The sequence below is a fragment of the Ovis aries genome, chromosome 15, assembly GCF_016772045.2.
Source record: "Ovis aries strain OAR_USU_Benz2616 breed Rambouillet chromosome 15, ARS-UI_Ramb_v3.0, whole genome shotgun sequence".
In the NCBI taxonomy this organism is placed as follows: Eukaryota; Metazoa; Chordata; class Mammalia; order Artiodactyla; family Bovidae; genus Ovis; species Ovis aries.
The window spans coordinates 65,102,680-65,116,761 of record NC_056068.1 but is presented as its reverse complement, the minus strand read 5'-3'; the positions used below and the strand labels follow the sequence as shown (position 1 = coordinate 65,116,761).

The 14,082-nt window shown below is 44.9% G+C and overlaps 1 protein-coding gene across 3 annotated transcripts in view; it reads right to left on the bottom strand.

The window, feature by feature from the left end:
* Positions 1–263: 263 nt before the first annotated feature.
* Positions 264–14,082, bottom strand: part of TRIM44 (tripartite motif containing 44) — a 116,177-nt gene continuing 102,358 nt past the window's right edge. For 2 of the 3 annotated variants that reach the window (XM_060400057.1, XM_027979631.2), the window contains one exon: positions 264–5,359. In XM_060400057.1, coding sequence (XP_060256040.1) covers positions 5,019–5,359 — 341 coding nt within the window. In that variant the 3' untranslated portion in view covers positions 264–5,018. The remainder of the gene's footprint in view (positions 5,360–14,082) is intronic. The other variant, XM_042233358.2, reaches the window with a different exon arrangement.

Genomic DNA, 14,082 nt, shown 5'->3' with positions numbered 1-14,082 from the left:
TACTTTGCTGAGAACATTTAATGTAGGCATGGATCGTTTCACTTCGAGGAGAAAACGTCTCTTTAAATAACCATGATTTTCATTCTGTCCTTCTGTAACTCCCAGAGACCTCCTAAGTCAACCCCAGAGAAGCCAGGACGAAGCAGCATCCCGTCTCTCACAACCAAAACACCATCATCTGCGGCATGATCACGGCTAAGAGTGCAGATCACTGTGAATATTAACACCTAGCACGTCCTTTGTGCAAAACTCTGAGAGACAAATGGTATTTCCAGGAATAGTTTATTGATTTCCAAATGCACAGGGGCACCGAGTCCAAACATCCTGGGATAGCGGTAAATCTCTCTCACAAGATAATTTACAGCAAGAAAATGATATACTGCAACATTAACTCAAACGTATAATTCCCTTGAAAGATTGAGTGTTCCCTTGTTTAATGTAAAGGGTGAAAGGGGAAGATGACTCAGGAGGGAATGTGGCAGTGTACAGGAAAACAGGCAGAGGACGATGGATTCGTTGGTTCTCCCCATCCACGAAGTGGGTGCAAGACCGGTCACTGGAGAAAGACTGGCCGCTGATACTCCCATGAAGGATAAATCTACTGTCCCCTCAAGGTCATACCAAGCCCAGCATGATATGACCTGGCCCTGTGGTATTTTTGTACCAGTATACCACAAGTGTTGTAATTAATTTATTTTTATTTTCCTGCTCTGGCACCGGTTCTGCTGTTTCTGGTGTGTTCTCGGGCCTTATAGCTCTTGGAATGAGCTGGCGTGGGACTTCCAACACACTGTTGGGTAAGGCAGTATTAATGAGATCTAAAGTCTCCTCTATAGGCCTTTTTTTGTTTGTTTGTTTTTCTCAGGGCTAGGCTGAGCCCACTCATAATGAGATCGATTTGTTTTTTTAATCATAAGATTTTAGATGTGCTAGGCACATAGTAAACAAGCAACTGATTTTCTTATGGAAAAGCATGTGTTGAACAGCTATTATGTGAGTGTGCCAAGGTACGGGCAAGAGAATATTGTCTAGGTGGAGGAAAGAGCTTCCTAAGCCCTACCACTCTTACCAGTTATGAATTCTTCAGCCATGCCCTCAGGCCTGACTGCAGTGGTCAGACTCCCAGGTCACCGAAATGGCTGGGTATCCAAATTTCCCGTATCATTAGACCTCCTGGAGTAGGGCTGGAGTGTAAATTCCTTCAGGGCTGTCACCTTGGCTTAGCTTTAGGAGCTGACAACCTTTGCTGAGGCACAGCTCTTCCTATAAGCATCTCTTGAGCAAGCACCACAGCTCCATTACCTGGTGACGCTTGTGATCAGAGCCGGCAGGAACCTCTGCGTGGTATGTAAGATCATGAGGGGACTGCTCTGCAGCTCCCTTGGTTGTTAAACTGAGTGTGTGTGTATGTGTACATATACACATCAGGTATTTGCAGGGACGTCCATATTCACTGGACTTTGAATTGCTGCATCCTCACAGGGCACAGATGAGCTAGGTTTACTAGAATATGATTTCCTTTGCAGCAGCAGGCATTTTCAAATAGAGAGCGGAACACTGCTCACTTTCACTATTTCTGAGACGTTCCACACTCCTAAAGGCCTAGAAACACTTTATTTATGGGCTGTGTGCATGTTCAGTAGTATCTGACTCTGAGCCTGGACTGTAGCCCGCCAGACTCTTCTGCCCATTCTCCAGGTAAGAATACTAGCGTGGGTTGCTATTTCCTTCTCCAGATCTTTTCCACCCAGGGATCGAAGCTGTGTCTCTTGAATCTACTGCCTTGGCAGGCAGGTGCTTTACCAGCTGAGCCACTGGGAAAACCCAGTAACTGGCCTAGATGGCTCCAACTCCCCCTTCTTTATGAGGGATGGCACCGAAGAGCAAAGGCCTTCTCCCATTCCTGGGGGCAGGCTCAAGTCAGCAACATGTACTTAACGTATCTGCTAAACTGGAAGAATAAGGCTACCCTGATGCCATTTCTGGGCCCAAACTACTGCCATGAAATGTCACTGTGAAAAAGAATCCTTAGAGTGGAATGGTCAGACTGTAGCAGGGGAACCCACAGCCTTTTCTGTATTTTAGGGATATATAAGAGTTAGGAAGGGAGAAGGAAATGGCAACCCACTCCAGTATTCTTGCCTAGAGAATCCTGTGGACAGAGGAGCCTGGAGGGCTGCTGTCCATAGGGTCACACAGAGTCGGACACGACTGAAACAACTTAGCATGCATGCATGCATTGGAGAAGGAAATGGCAACCCACTCCAGTATTGTTGCCTGGGGAATCCCAGGGACAGCAGAGCCTGGTGGGCTGGCATCTACGGGGTCACCCAAAGTCATACACAGCTGAAGCGACTTAGTAGCAGCAGCAGCAGCAGCAGAGTTAGGAAGAGCCAGGTACAAAAATCTGGCTCCCATACTTTCTAGCTGCGTAACTCAAGACAAATAACTCTTACCTACAAATCTGTATTATCATCTGAGAAATGGGGCCTTGGTGCAGGGTCCTAAGTATTTAAAATCATTTCCCTATTTGGGCTGTCAGAGCAGAGACTCCAGGTACTTCTTGGAATTGCCCTGGATGTAATGTCACCAAATCAAAGGTCAGACCTCCTTGTAGCCTCGGATATCCAACCTTTGGAAGGCATCCAAGGATTGCTGTGAGGACCCAGTTCATTCTGAAGACAGTCATTACCTGTCTCCCTTGCTGACATCTCCCTAGGGATGTCTGCAAACCCTGCAGCCAGGCAGGACACAATTTGGAGCAACTCTACTGACCTGGTAGGAGGGAGGCCTCCTCATGCTGGGGCTTAAGGCCAAGCAGCCTGCTCCAGCTTTGGGGAAGCTGGTGCCACTGCAGGCAGCATCCTAGCTCTTGTGTTGATAGATGCTGCCAGCAGGAACTCGGGAGCCTGGGCAGAAGCTGCTGTGCCATGTTTAATGCTTCCCTGGTTAAAGTTTTATCAGGTACTGAAGACAGCGGGAGCCCATAAAGCAGATCTGAAATCCTTTCTAGGTAAAAGCCAAAGTGCTTTCCTCGAGGATTATAGAGATATGATAATTTATTGAGACAGGCTGGTATGTATTTTTATATTTCCATTCATATCCATTGCATAAATGCCTGGGTTTCCCAAATACTGATTTAAAGTAATAGCTATGATCAGTTATGGAGGAGCCAATAAGCTGTCGATCGCTAAGATAAGGCTACTACTTGGAGATTAAACAATGGTTACTGGGGAAAGACAACACAAGCTTCCAAATCCTACAGTCTTCTTAATCTTTCGATTTTTCAAACTCTTTTTGAGAATGGCCACTGGTCTTCCTTTAAAGGTAGTTGCATTGGATGTGCCTGGGGGATGTAATTAGTGGTCTGCCAAAATCTCCAGTTTTTTGTGGGCAGAAAGGTAAAGCACCAAACATGTCTCAGCCATTTGTTGGCCACCAGTTTAAGATACAAAATTTAAAAAAAAACAGAACAGCCAAAACTACTCTCAGACCCCAGTGTCCCTCATGAGTTAGTAAGCTGGGGTACTCTTAACTGAGAAGCGTATATGCCTGGTAGCTTCCTGGCATCAAAGAAATAGTCATTTCATAGCATGCACAGGACTGAACAGTGATATAAACAGGATTCCGACAGTAAGCACTATTTCTATCTCAAAACCACTCTGCATACACACATCAGTTGGCCCTAAAGCTTTGTTGACAGGTGTACAGGTCACAGGCAGGCAGGCAGGAAAAGAGGAAGATCCCGCGATGCAGGCCCCTGTGGTTCTGCCTCAGAAGCACTAGGAGTCTGGGTCCCGACTCAGCAGAAGCCCCAAGGCTCTTGGATGTATGCAGTTCCAATTGTACTTCTCAGAAGCGAACACCCAAATACCACCGACGGCAGAGGAGGGGGAACGCACAGCCCACTTGCAAACAAAAGTCCTCTGCGAAGTCTCCCGTTTTATCTTTACAGTTTATGTATATGAACATTCTATTTCATAATGTAAGTGTTTGTTTTACCCGAAAATAACATCATGCCCTGACTCCAAAACATTTGTTCAGTCAAAACTGCTGCTGCGGAAGATGCATGCTTCTCAGTTTCCAGTTCTGTGTTTCCTAGTACATCACTGCTTAGTTGGGAGTAAAAAGCTTGGCTGTAAGGAAATGTGATTTGGAGTGGGGAGAGGCCAGAGTCCAACCACTGTGTGTCTCTGCTCACAGTGTGTAAGAGGGGAGAGGCAGTGGGTGGGAAATGACCTGGATGTGGGGAGTGCTGGGGCCGGAGGGGTCCTCCCCTGGAGTGAAAGGAAGGTCTGTCTGCCAGGGGGTGGAGCTCAATTCACACACCACAGAGGGCCAAGTATCCTCCCCACTCTGCATTGAAGCCAAATCAGGCTAAGCTAGGGGAAGAGGAGCAAAACCTACAGAGCAAATTCCCATTTGTGACACACATTCCAGACTTTCATGATGTGACGAGACCCATAAAACCTCAGAATCCACTCACATAATTCAGGTTCCGTCAGATCCTTTACTGACTATTTTGGAAACCTAGGCAATTTGAGTTCAGAAATATTTATTTCGATTTCAACTTTTAATCAGATCTTTTTGGTTCCTCCCTCTTTTTTTTTTTTTTTTTTAAAGTCATTTCCTTTCTACCTCTTCAATCTTTTTTTTTTTTTTTTTCATTTCCACAGGATTGAATTATGAATCTGAAGTCCAGGATAACCTCACGTACTAAAAATATCTTTATATATTTCTAACTTTTAACTCTGTCGGTTTTCAAGCCATCCATCTTATTTCATGAAACCACATTTTCACAGATGTATAATTGGACTTGTGGAGACTAATTACATGGGTTGATTCAGCCCTACTTTCCCCCTCATTTATTCCATGCTTCGATATGAATAAAGTGGGGGGGTGATTAGCAGGGAGGGAAACAAATCCTGACTGCCCTTCAAGATGATTTCAGCTCCTTCTTAATGAAGTGATACTGTTTGGGTATACACCATTGCAGGGACTGGCTTTCCTGAGGAAGTTCAAAGCAGCTGTTGAAGGAATGACCTGAGGACCCTGTAATTGCTCCTGGTGGAGCGCGGGGGCACTTTTCCTTTTCCTGCCACAAGAAAATGAGAAGCACAGTCAGTGGCAGTGAAGCTGGTCATTCCCTGGAGAGCTCTGCGCCTGCTGCGGGTCTGGGGAGGCATCTGGCGGAAGCACGTTGCTTGCCGGGCAGCCTTCACAGGGGTCAGAAGCCGTTGCACACACGCCGTCACATACGCACAAAGGGAAGGGGGGGTGTTCCACCGGGGCGGGGGGGTGTTCCACCGGGGCGGGGGGGCGGGCAGGCCTTCATGTGTCCTCGTCTTCATCGGCACCACTACAAAGAAAAGGAGAACCAGTGAGTTCAGACATCACAAGACGGGAGGCGCACCTGTCTGCTGACAGCAGGCATAGGCTCTGCCGTCAGAGCCCCCTGGATTCCAGCCCTCACCCGACCACTGCGGGCACTGCGGCCAGCGGCATGCTTCTGCACCTCTCCATGTTCTGATTTCTTTATTTGGCTGCAGAGATAATGATGATAATGAAACCTACTTTCTCAGGTTACTGGAGGAATAAATAAGAAAATACAGGTAAAATGCCTGTGCCTGGTACACAATAGGCGAATAGCTATTTAAAGGAACAAGTGATTTGTCATAGTATTTTTTTTTTAAATTGTAACTTGACAAAATAAATAGCTGGTAAAAATTGGGAGTCTGACTTCCCCTAAGCCTTAAAGCCAGGGCTTCCTCGGTGGCTCAGTGATGAAGAATCTGCCTGCCAATGTAGGAAACACAGGAGATGCAGGTTCAATTCCTGCGCTGGGAAGATCCCCTGGAGGAGGAAATGCAACCCACTCCTGTATTCTTGCTTGGATAATCCCATGGACAGAGGAGCCTGGCGGGCTACAGTCGTGGGGTCACAAAGAGTCAGATGCCACTGAGCACACACACAAACCCTAAAGTCACCTATTGTTAGAAGAGAAAAGCAAAAAGAAGCTGCCATTTTGTACACCCAATGGCACTTCTCACTTGGAATAAAACCAAGGTTTCCATTCATGCCACAGGGACAGTCACTGGATTCAGGTGTCACCGCCTCAGAGAAGGTCCCCTATCTCAGTCAGCCTCCTTGGTCACGTCCATCTCCATCTTATTTTTTCATAGCCCTTATCACGTCCTATAAATCATTTGCTTGCTATTTACGCCTCCCTCTACCCCCGCTAGAGCATAAAAAGAGGAGCAGTACTGTCTATTTTATCGACGACTGTTTATCTGGCACTAATACTGTGCTACGCATACAGAAGTGTTCAATAAATAGCTGTTTCTAAAAGGGAGTGAGAAATAAAAATGGGAAGGGAGGAAAGGAAGGTGCTGAAAGGAACAGTCATTCAAAGCTGCCTTGATCAGGGCATCTTGGGTGCTGGTGGTATGTCAGGGGCCAAAAAATGAGTTGTGAGTCTTAGAAGCACAGCTAGAAGCTCAGCTGCTCAGGGTTAGAGCCTTGCTGGCTTGGTCCTTGGAGAGAACACTGTTGATAAAATACTAACGCAAGAAAAAGGCAGGGTCACTAAAAGCCTTAGAAAAGTAGCAAACTTGCCTGGTTTCTCCTCATCCACCACTTCTAGGGGTCACTATCCCGAAAATAAAGAAGGCTGAGCACCGACGAATTGATGTGTTTGAACTGGGGTGCTGGAGAAGACTCTTGAGAGTCCCTTGAGATCTTCATCACTGAGCAGGCAGATTCTTCATCACTGAGCCAACGAGGAAGCCCTGGCTTTAAGGCTTAGGGGAAGTCAGACTCCCAATTTTTACCAGCCATTTATTTTGTCAAGTTACAAAAAAAAAAAAAAAAAAAAAGCAGGAGATCAAACTAGTCAATCCTAAAGGAAATCAACCCTGAATACTGGGAGAACTGGAAGAACTGATGCTGAAGCTGAAGCTTTAATACTTTGGCCACTGGATGTGAAGAGCTGACTCAGTGGAAAAGATCCTGATGCTGGGAAAGATCGAGGGCAAGAGGAGAAGCGGGCAACAGAGTATGAAAGGGTTGGATGGCATCATCGTCTCAATGGACATGACTCTGAGCAAACTCTGGGAAATAGTGAAAGACAGGGAAGCCTGGTGTGCAGCAGTTCATGGGGTCATGAGAGTCAGACATGACTCAGTGACTGAACAACAGCAACGTCCTGAAAATAAAAAGAGCTTGATCAAGTGTGCCGGGGCACCAAGCTAAGTGCTCCTCGCCCATTCTTTCTATTACTCTTCACAACAATCCTAGGATGCAGGGACTACTGTTAATATTATTATGTTCCCCATTTGGCAAATGAGGAAAGCAAAGCTCTGAGAGACGTAAAATCCTCGGCCACAGAGTAAGGTCCATGTCCTTGAAACTTAGGGATTAGTTTTGGCTGGAGAAAGTCTCAGAGTCAGGCTAGGATACTTGGGAGGGAGGGAAAATCTCCTTCCTGTGGTCAAGACAGGAGTTAGGAAGAAGAAAGGCCTGGGGTGCCTTAGCTCCCAGCTATGACCTAGAAATTTGTGTTTTGTTTTTTTTTTAACCTCACAACAGATTATCTATGTCTATATAAAATCAGGGCTGTTTTGCATCCACTTGGGAAAGACTGTAAGGGAAAAATACCCTTAACAACAGACCTGTAGAACTGCTGCTCAGGGCGAAAGCACCTTAAGACACGGAGCCTGAAATTAAGGCAAGTGTACTCTAGGAGCCAGAAGATCCAACCCAGCAAACTTCACTATCCAAACTCTGCCCTATTCCATTTGCCCTATTCTATTCCCTCTTTCTGCCTGTTGTCCAATCTTGGGAGGAAGGGTGCACGCTTGGAGGGGTTGGTCAGTGAACTGTCATTAAGGAGCAGTGTTTGGTGGCATCCGTCCCAAAGGGAACAAAGGGTCTTTCATGAGAGTGCCTTGGCATAATCAAGGCACAGTTGGAACTGGCGCCATAGTCTCCCCTCTGGTATTATATCCAAAGCAAGCTCAATGTTCTTTTGTCCATTTTCCTTCAAATATGAGAGGTCTAGCATCAGCATGTGCCCTTCCCTTAAACTGCGGCTCACTTTTTAGCATTCTTAACTTGAGATACATAGTTTAGAGGGTTCATGAACCTACTGAAATTGTATACAAGATTGTGTCTATGTGTTCCTTGTCGGACAGAGGCCATAATTTTCATTATACTCAAAAAGGGGTCCATTAAAAAGAATTCATTTGAATCAGTTCTGATGAGATGGATGAAACTGGAGCCAATTATACAGAGTGAAGTAAGCCAGAAAGAAAAACACCAATACAGTATACTAACACATATATATGGAATTTAGGAAGATGGCAATGACTACCCTGTATGCAAGACAGGAAAAAAGACACAGATGTGTATAAAGGACTTTTGGACTCAGAGGGAGAGGGAGAGGGTGGGATGATTTGGGAGAATGGGAATTCTAACATGTAGACTATCATGTAAGAATTGAATCGCCAGTCCATGTCTGACGTAGGGTGCAGCATGCTTGGGGCTGGTGCATGGGGATGACCCAGAGAGATGTTGTGGGGAGGGAGGTGGGAGGGGGGGTCATGTTTGGGAACGCATGTAAGAATTAAAGATTTTAAAATTTAAAAAATAAAAAAAAATTTTAAAAAAGAAAATAACTAGTCAAAATGGAACATAAAAGACTAAGAAACAAAAAAGACTAAGAAACAAAAAAACAGAGCATGGTTGATATTTACTACATTAGCAAATGAAAAATTTGTAACTAGCATCCAAGAAGGAAAGAAAATATAGAATAAATCAGAACTATTTGAAGAAATAAAGAATTGTGAATTTCTAAACTGAAAAAAAAAAGGGGTCAACAACCTCCCAAAATTAAGTATAATGAAATTATAAATAAATTTAAGTTCCTTTCAAGTGGCCAGGTCCCTTACTATGAGACATGAGGAGTTGACTTGGGGAGAAGAAGATCAGAAGCCCTGACTGATAAAATCTTTTCTCATTATCCTGAAAGAGGTCTGTTACGGGGCCTGAATGACCATGCTCACATCACAGTTTAAAAGCATAAGACCTTGGGATTCTAGCACCAACTCTTTTGTGACCCCATGGACTGTAGCCTTTCAGCCTCCTCTTTCCATGGGATCTCCCAGGCAAGAATACTGGAGTGGGTTGCCATTCCCTTTTCCAGAGGATTTTCCTGATCGAGGGATTGAACCCACATCTCCTGCATTGGCAGGCAGATTTTTTACCACTGAGCCACTAGGGAAGTCCACGTCACTGATTAATCTGACTGTATACTCTGTATTAGTCAGGGCACTAGGCGCAATGAGTAAGATGAGATCACTGTAGTTGCCCTCATGGACTTTACAGTCCAGTAGGTGAGGGAGGGGGAAGCGGAGGGGAGGGATAAGGGGAAAGAGAGAGAGAGATGGGGGGTAGAAGGAGAGAAACATTTTTGTCCAGAATAGCATCTTCAAATAAAGCATCTTCTTTTTCATAGTTAATAACCGGGCTTTTATACAACAATAAAGAAGAAAAAAATATAACTGAATCTATAGCACAGAGCTCTGTTCACCTTGCGTGTGATCTCTCCTGGAGAGTCACACAGTATAGCTGGTGTGAGATATCATCTGAATGCTCCTTCTTGACTCTCTATATGAGCTGATCTGTGTTCACAGGATTTTAACTTAGTCTGTAGGAGCCTTTACTTTCTCCAAGGGAAGAAACATTGTCTTCCATCTTAGCCACTTACCATCCTCTGCCCCTCACACTGGATTTATAATTGGAGTGATACTCAGAAATTTTTTAAGTGTTTGTTTTGTTACTGCTGTTTTGAGAATAAACTAAGGGTAGTAGATAGCCCATTCTGTAGTGGATATTCACCACGAGAGAAGCAGCACTATATAATGGCTTTGAAGTCACCAAACCAAACTAGGTTGAACATCCCACTCTGGCACTAATGAGCTGTGGGACTTGGGGTGAGCTGATCAGCCTCTCTGGGTCTCAGTTTCCTCATGGCAATGCTATATATCTTACGGGCTTACTGTGAGAGTTCTATGCATTTTATGCCATATAAATACAATGTCGGCTCCCTTCTTCACCCTGCCTTTCTGCTCCAGAAGCAGCACCTGCCTAACTTTCCTTCCACGCTGCTCTTCTAGCATCTGAGATGCTGCATTGCAGAGCATGTGCGCTCCTGTCCCCAAATGTCCTTAAAACATCCCTAAAGTTCTGGAGTGCAACAGTCTATCCAGAGACAGACCTATGGATACTGAATAGAAAGAAAGGCTGAGCGCCCTGCTTCTGACCCTTCTGCTTGACTCAGTTGTGTCCGACTCTTTGCGACCCCGTGGACTGTACTCCGCCAGGCTCCTCTGTCCACGGGGATTCTCCATGCAAGAAGACGGGAGGGGGCTGCCAGGCCCTCCTCCAGGTTCTGTTTGACAGATCTCTAGAAAAGTCAGTCCCTTAAAAACATTGGTGAGGACAGACACTGTGAATCCAGTTCACTGGCCTCAGTCACAGACTGGCCTAGTTAGAGAGTGCTGGTGTTTCTAAAGGCAGAGGTTTTGAGACCAGGGTACACATGCCTCTGTGGTACCTAGTGATCTTCCAGGAGGTTATCTGCTGCTGCTGCTAAGTCACTTCAGTCGTGTCTGACTCTGTGCAACCCCATAGATGGCAACCCACCAGGCACCCCCATCCCTGGGATTCTCCAGGCAAGAGCACTGGAGTGGGTTGCCATTTCCTTCTCCAATGCATGAAAGGGAAAAGTGAAAGGAAAGTCGCTCAGCCGTGTCCGACTCTTCATGATGGTCACGGCTAATTCAAAGGAAATTAATGTCCAGATCTGTACCTTCCATGTATACCCTTTCTTAAAACCGACCTCTCCCAGAACATGCTTGTATCTACAGGTTCTGTCTTCAGTCACTCTCACTTTTTACAATCACCTTACCTCCACCTCAGAAAAAAAATGCATACCCCTCATCCTACTGAATCTCACCACAGTACAATTTTAAAAAGCCTTGCTTCTATGAGAACAGGGTAGGAAATAGTGAAGGATATAATCCCTTATTTCATCCGGGTAGTAAACTCCTGGCAAAGCTGTGTGCCTTTATCTGTCTATCCACGGATCTAAGAATTCATATTCAGAAGTCAGACACTTGTCATGAAATGTGTACTAATATGTTCATTTTTAATTGAAAAAAAAAAAAGAAACCAGACTTGGATCTGACAGAATGCAAAACTGATTTGGCTGGATGGTTTGACCATTTAAATCATCTTTGCCCATGAGAGGATACAGCAGATCTTGCCTATAAATTTAAAAAGCTGTATCTGTAGTGTCAAAGTTTTGACAAAAATGTATATAAAGCAACACACTACGTCAGAAATAACATCCTTTTCAACTATCTAAACTTGATGTATAATTTTAGGAGTTAAAATGGGCAAGAAGACACATGATTTTTTTTCTAAATTATTTTTTGGGGGTGTAAGAACAAAAAAAATAGCTAAAGGAACCGAGAATTTCTAAATTGTGACTGGGTGAGTGATTTGACATTTAACACCTGCTGGGGGTAGGGCTCCAGGTGACAGAATGCGACTAAGAAGCCCCGCCAGCAGACCGCTGTGTCTCCTCTGCCAGCGGGGTGCACCTCCCCAAGAACAATCCCTTCTGTCTTGTGCTTGTGAAACTGAAGGCATTGTTAGAGGCAGGCCACAAGCCCCTGTCCTATTGAGCCTCTCAACACCCGCTGATAAAGTGATTATGATGGAAGAGTGTTTCCCTGCCTAACAAGCTTTTAGACAGTCCATATAGACAGGCAGTTCAGATTTTCAGCTTCCGTCCCCAGAGATGGACACTTATACGAGGAAGTTAATAAATGAGGTGGGTAAGTACTCTGATCTCGCAAGTTACTTTCTTTTCCTGAGACTATAATACAACTTAATTCGATTTGGTATCACTTACACTGCCGAGTCCTTGGCTATTTATTATTATCGCTGTGAAAAGATTTTTCACTCATGAAGATGGAGAAATTAAGAGGTATCAACAAGAGAGGAAAGCTAGACTCAGCTGGGATTCCAAACGATAGATGTGGTGTTCTTCAAAAATGAAGCCACACAGGTACTGTATGAGGAACTAATGGGAAGTCTCCATTCACCATCTAAAGCTGCAGTGGCTCACTTCCAGTGAGTGAGTGTTCAGCCCAGCTGGGGGATGGGCTAAACACCCAGATCAGAAATGCTCCTCCACCAGCCAGAGGACAGCTGCCACTCCTGTCTCCCAACACACCTGTCCCAACAGCCTAGGATGCAGGTGAGGGGGTTACTGTGCCAGAAGGAATCAGAACTCATATAATTAGCTGCAGCCATGGTTTTTCCGGTAGTCATGTATGGATGTGAGAGTTGGATATAAAAAAAGCTGAGTGCTGAAGAATTGATGCTTTTGAACTGTGGTGTTGGAGAAGACTCTTGGAGTCCCTTGGACAGCAAGGAGATCCAACCAGTCCATTCTAAAGGAGATCAGTCCTCAATATTCATTGGAAGGACTGATGCTGAAGCTGAAACTCCAATACTTTGGCCACCTGATGCAGAGCTGACTCATTGGAAAAGACCCTGATGCTGGGAAAGATTGAAGGCAGGAGGAGAAGGGGACAACAGAGGATAAGATGGTTGGACGGCATCACCAACTCAATGGACATGAGTTTGAGTAAGCTCTGGGAGTTGGTGATGGACAGGGAAGCAGGGAAGCCTGGCGTGCTACAGTCCATGGGGTTGCAAAGAGCCGGACAAGACTAAGCGACTGAACTGACTGACTGACTGAGGACTAATACAAATTAATTTTAAGAGATATAAGTGTAAATTTTAAAGCAATACACATATAAAGTGAAATGTCCTAAGTTTATCCTGGGATAACGGAGAAATACATGAGAGGACCCCACAGTTCTAGTCCTAGTTTTGCTGTGGGACTGCATTTCCTCATCTGGTGAATTTCACTTTAGTGAAATTTACAAAATTTCAAACCAGACAAAAGTGAAGCTCCTTTGGGACTTACACACTTGCTGGGCTAGTTAATTAGCTCTCACTTATACTGTTTTTTCTCTTCCTTCCTGTGCACTACCCTCTTGCTCATGCTTCTCCAACTCAACCTGAAGGCTGACCTCAAGTGTTGAAGTTCTTTCACTTCTTTTTCTGGCTGGGCCCAAATACCAGGTTGATGAACTGTAGTGCTTGCTCAAGACCTAGGGCAGACCCTAGTTCAGTGAGCTCTGGTAACCTAATTCATCGTGGTTCTGGAAGTCTAAAGTGGCACCAGCCTTGTTGCATCTTTGTTTGCAAATTACAGGGAACAGGGAGAAGAGCACTTTCCTCTCTAGATCCCTTTATACTTTATCCCATGAATCTTCTCTCCTTCAATAGTAATGACTGTTCGCAGATGGGTGACTTCATGTTCTAGGCACTGGGCTAAGCAATTTATATATACAATCTCACTAAACCCTGATAGTGACTTTAGAATACGTATTATTATCTCCATCCTACAGATGAAAACACTGAGGCCAAGAGCAGCTACATGACTTGCTTGAAATACACAGCTTGTAAATGGTAGATCTAGCCTATGAAGATTCCAGGACCCTCAGATATGAAACTGCACTCGTGTAAAAGGAAAGACATAAACCTGATCCTCTGACCCTGGGGCCCCAGATGGTATGAGACAGCCATTTAAGAGCTCTAGGTTCAATTTTTACCAGAAAAATGAGATGATAATTATCTACCTTCAAGGGTTGCTGTAATGAATTGGAAGGTACATGCAAGTTCTTTTTTAAGATGAAAAATTTCCAGTTAAGGGTAGGACGACTATGGAAGGAGAAGGAAATAGACACTGGGTTTGTCTCTCAGCCCTCACAGCTGCCTCTGCTCCTATAGACTGATGTAGGTACCTCTGAGAGAGGCTTGGGGTTCCAGTGGCCACAGATTCACACACTGACCACAGTGCTCAGTTTGATCTCTATGCACCTTGCAACCTGTTTATTGTTTGACAGGTGGCTGCCCTTCTCACACTCCACAGAGGCT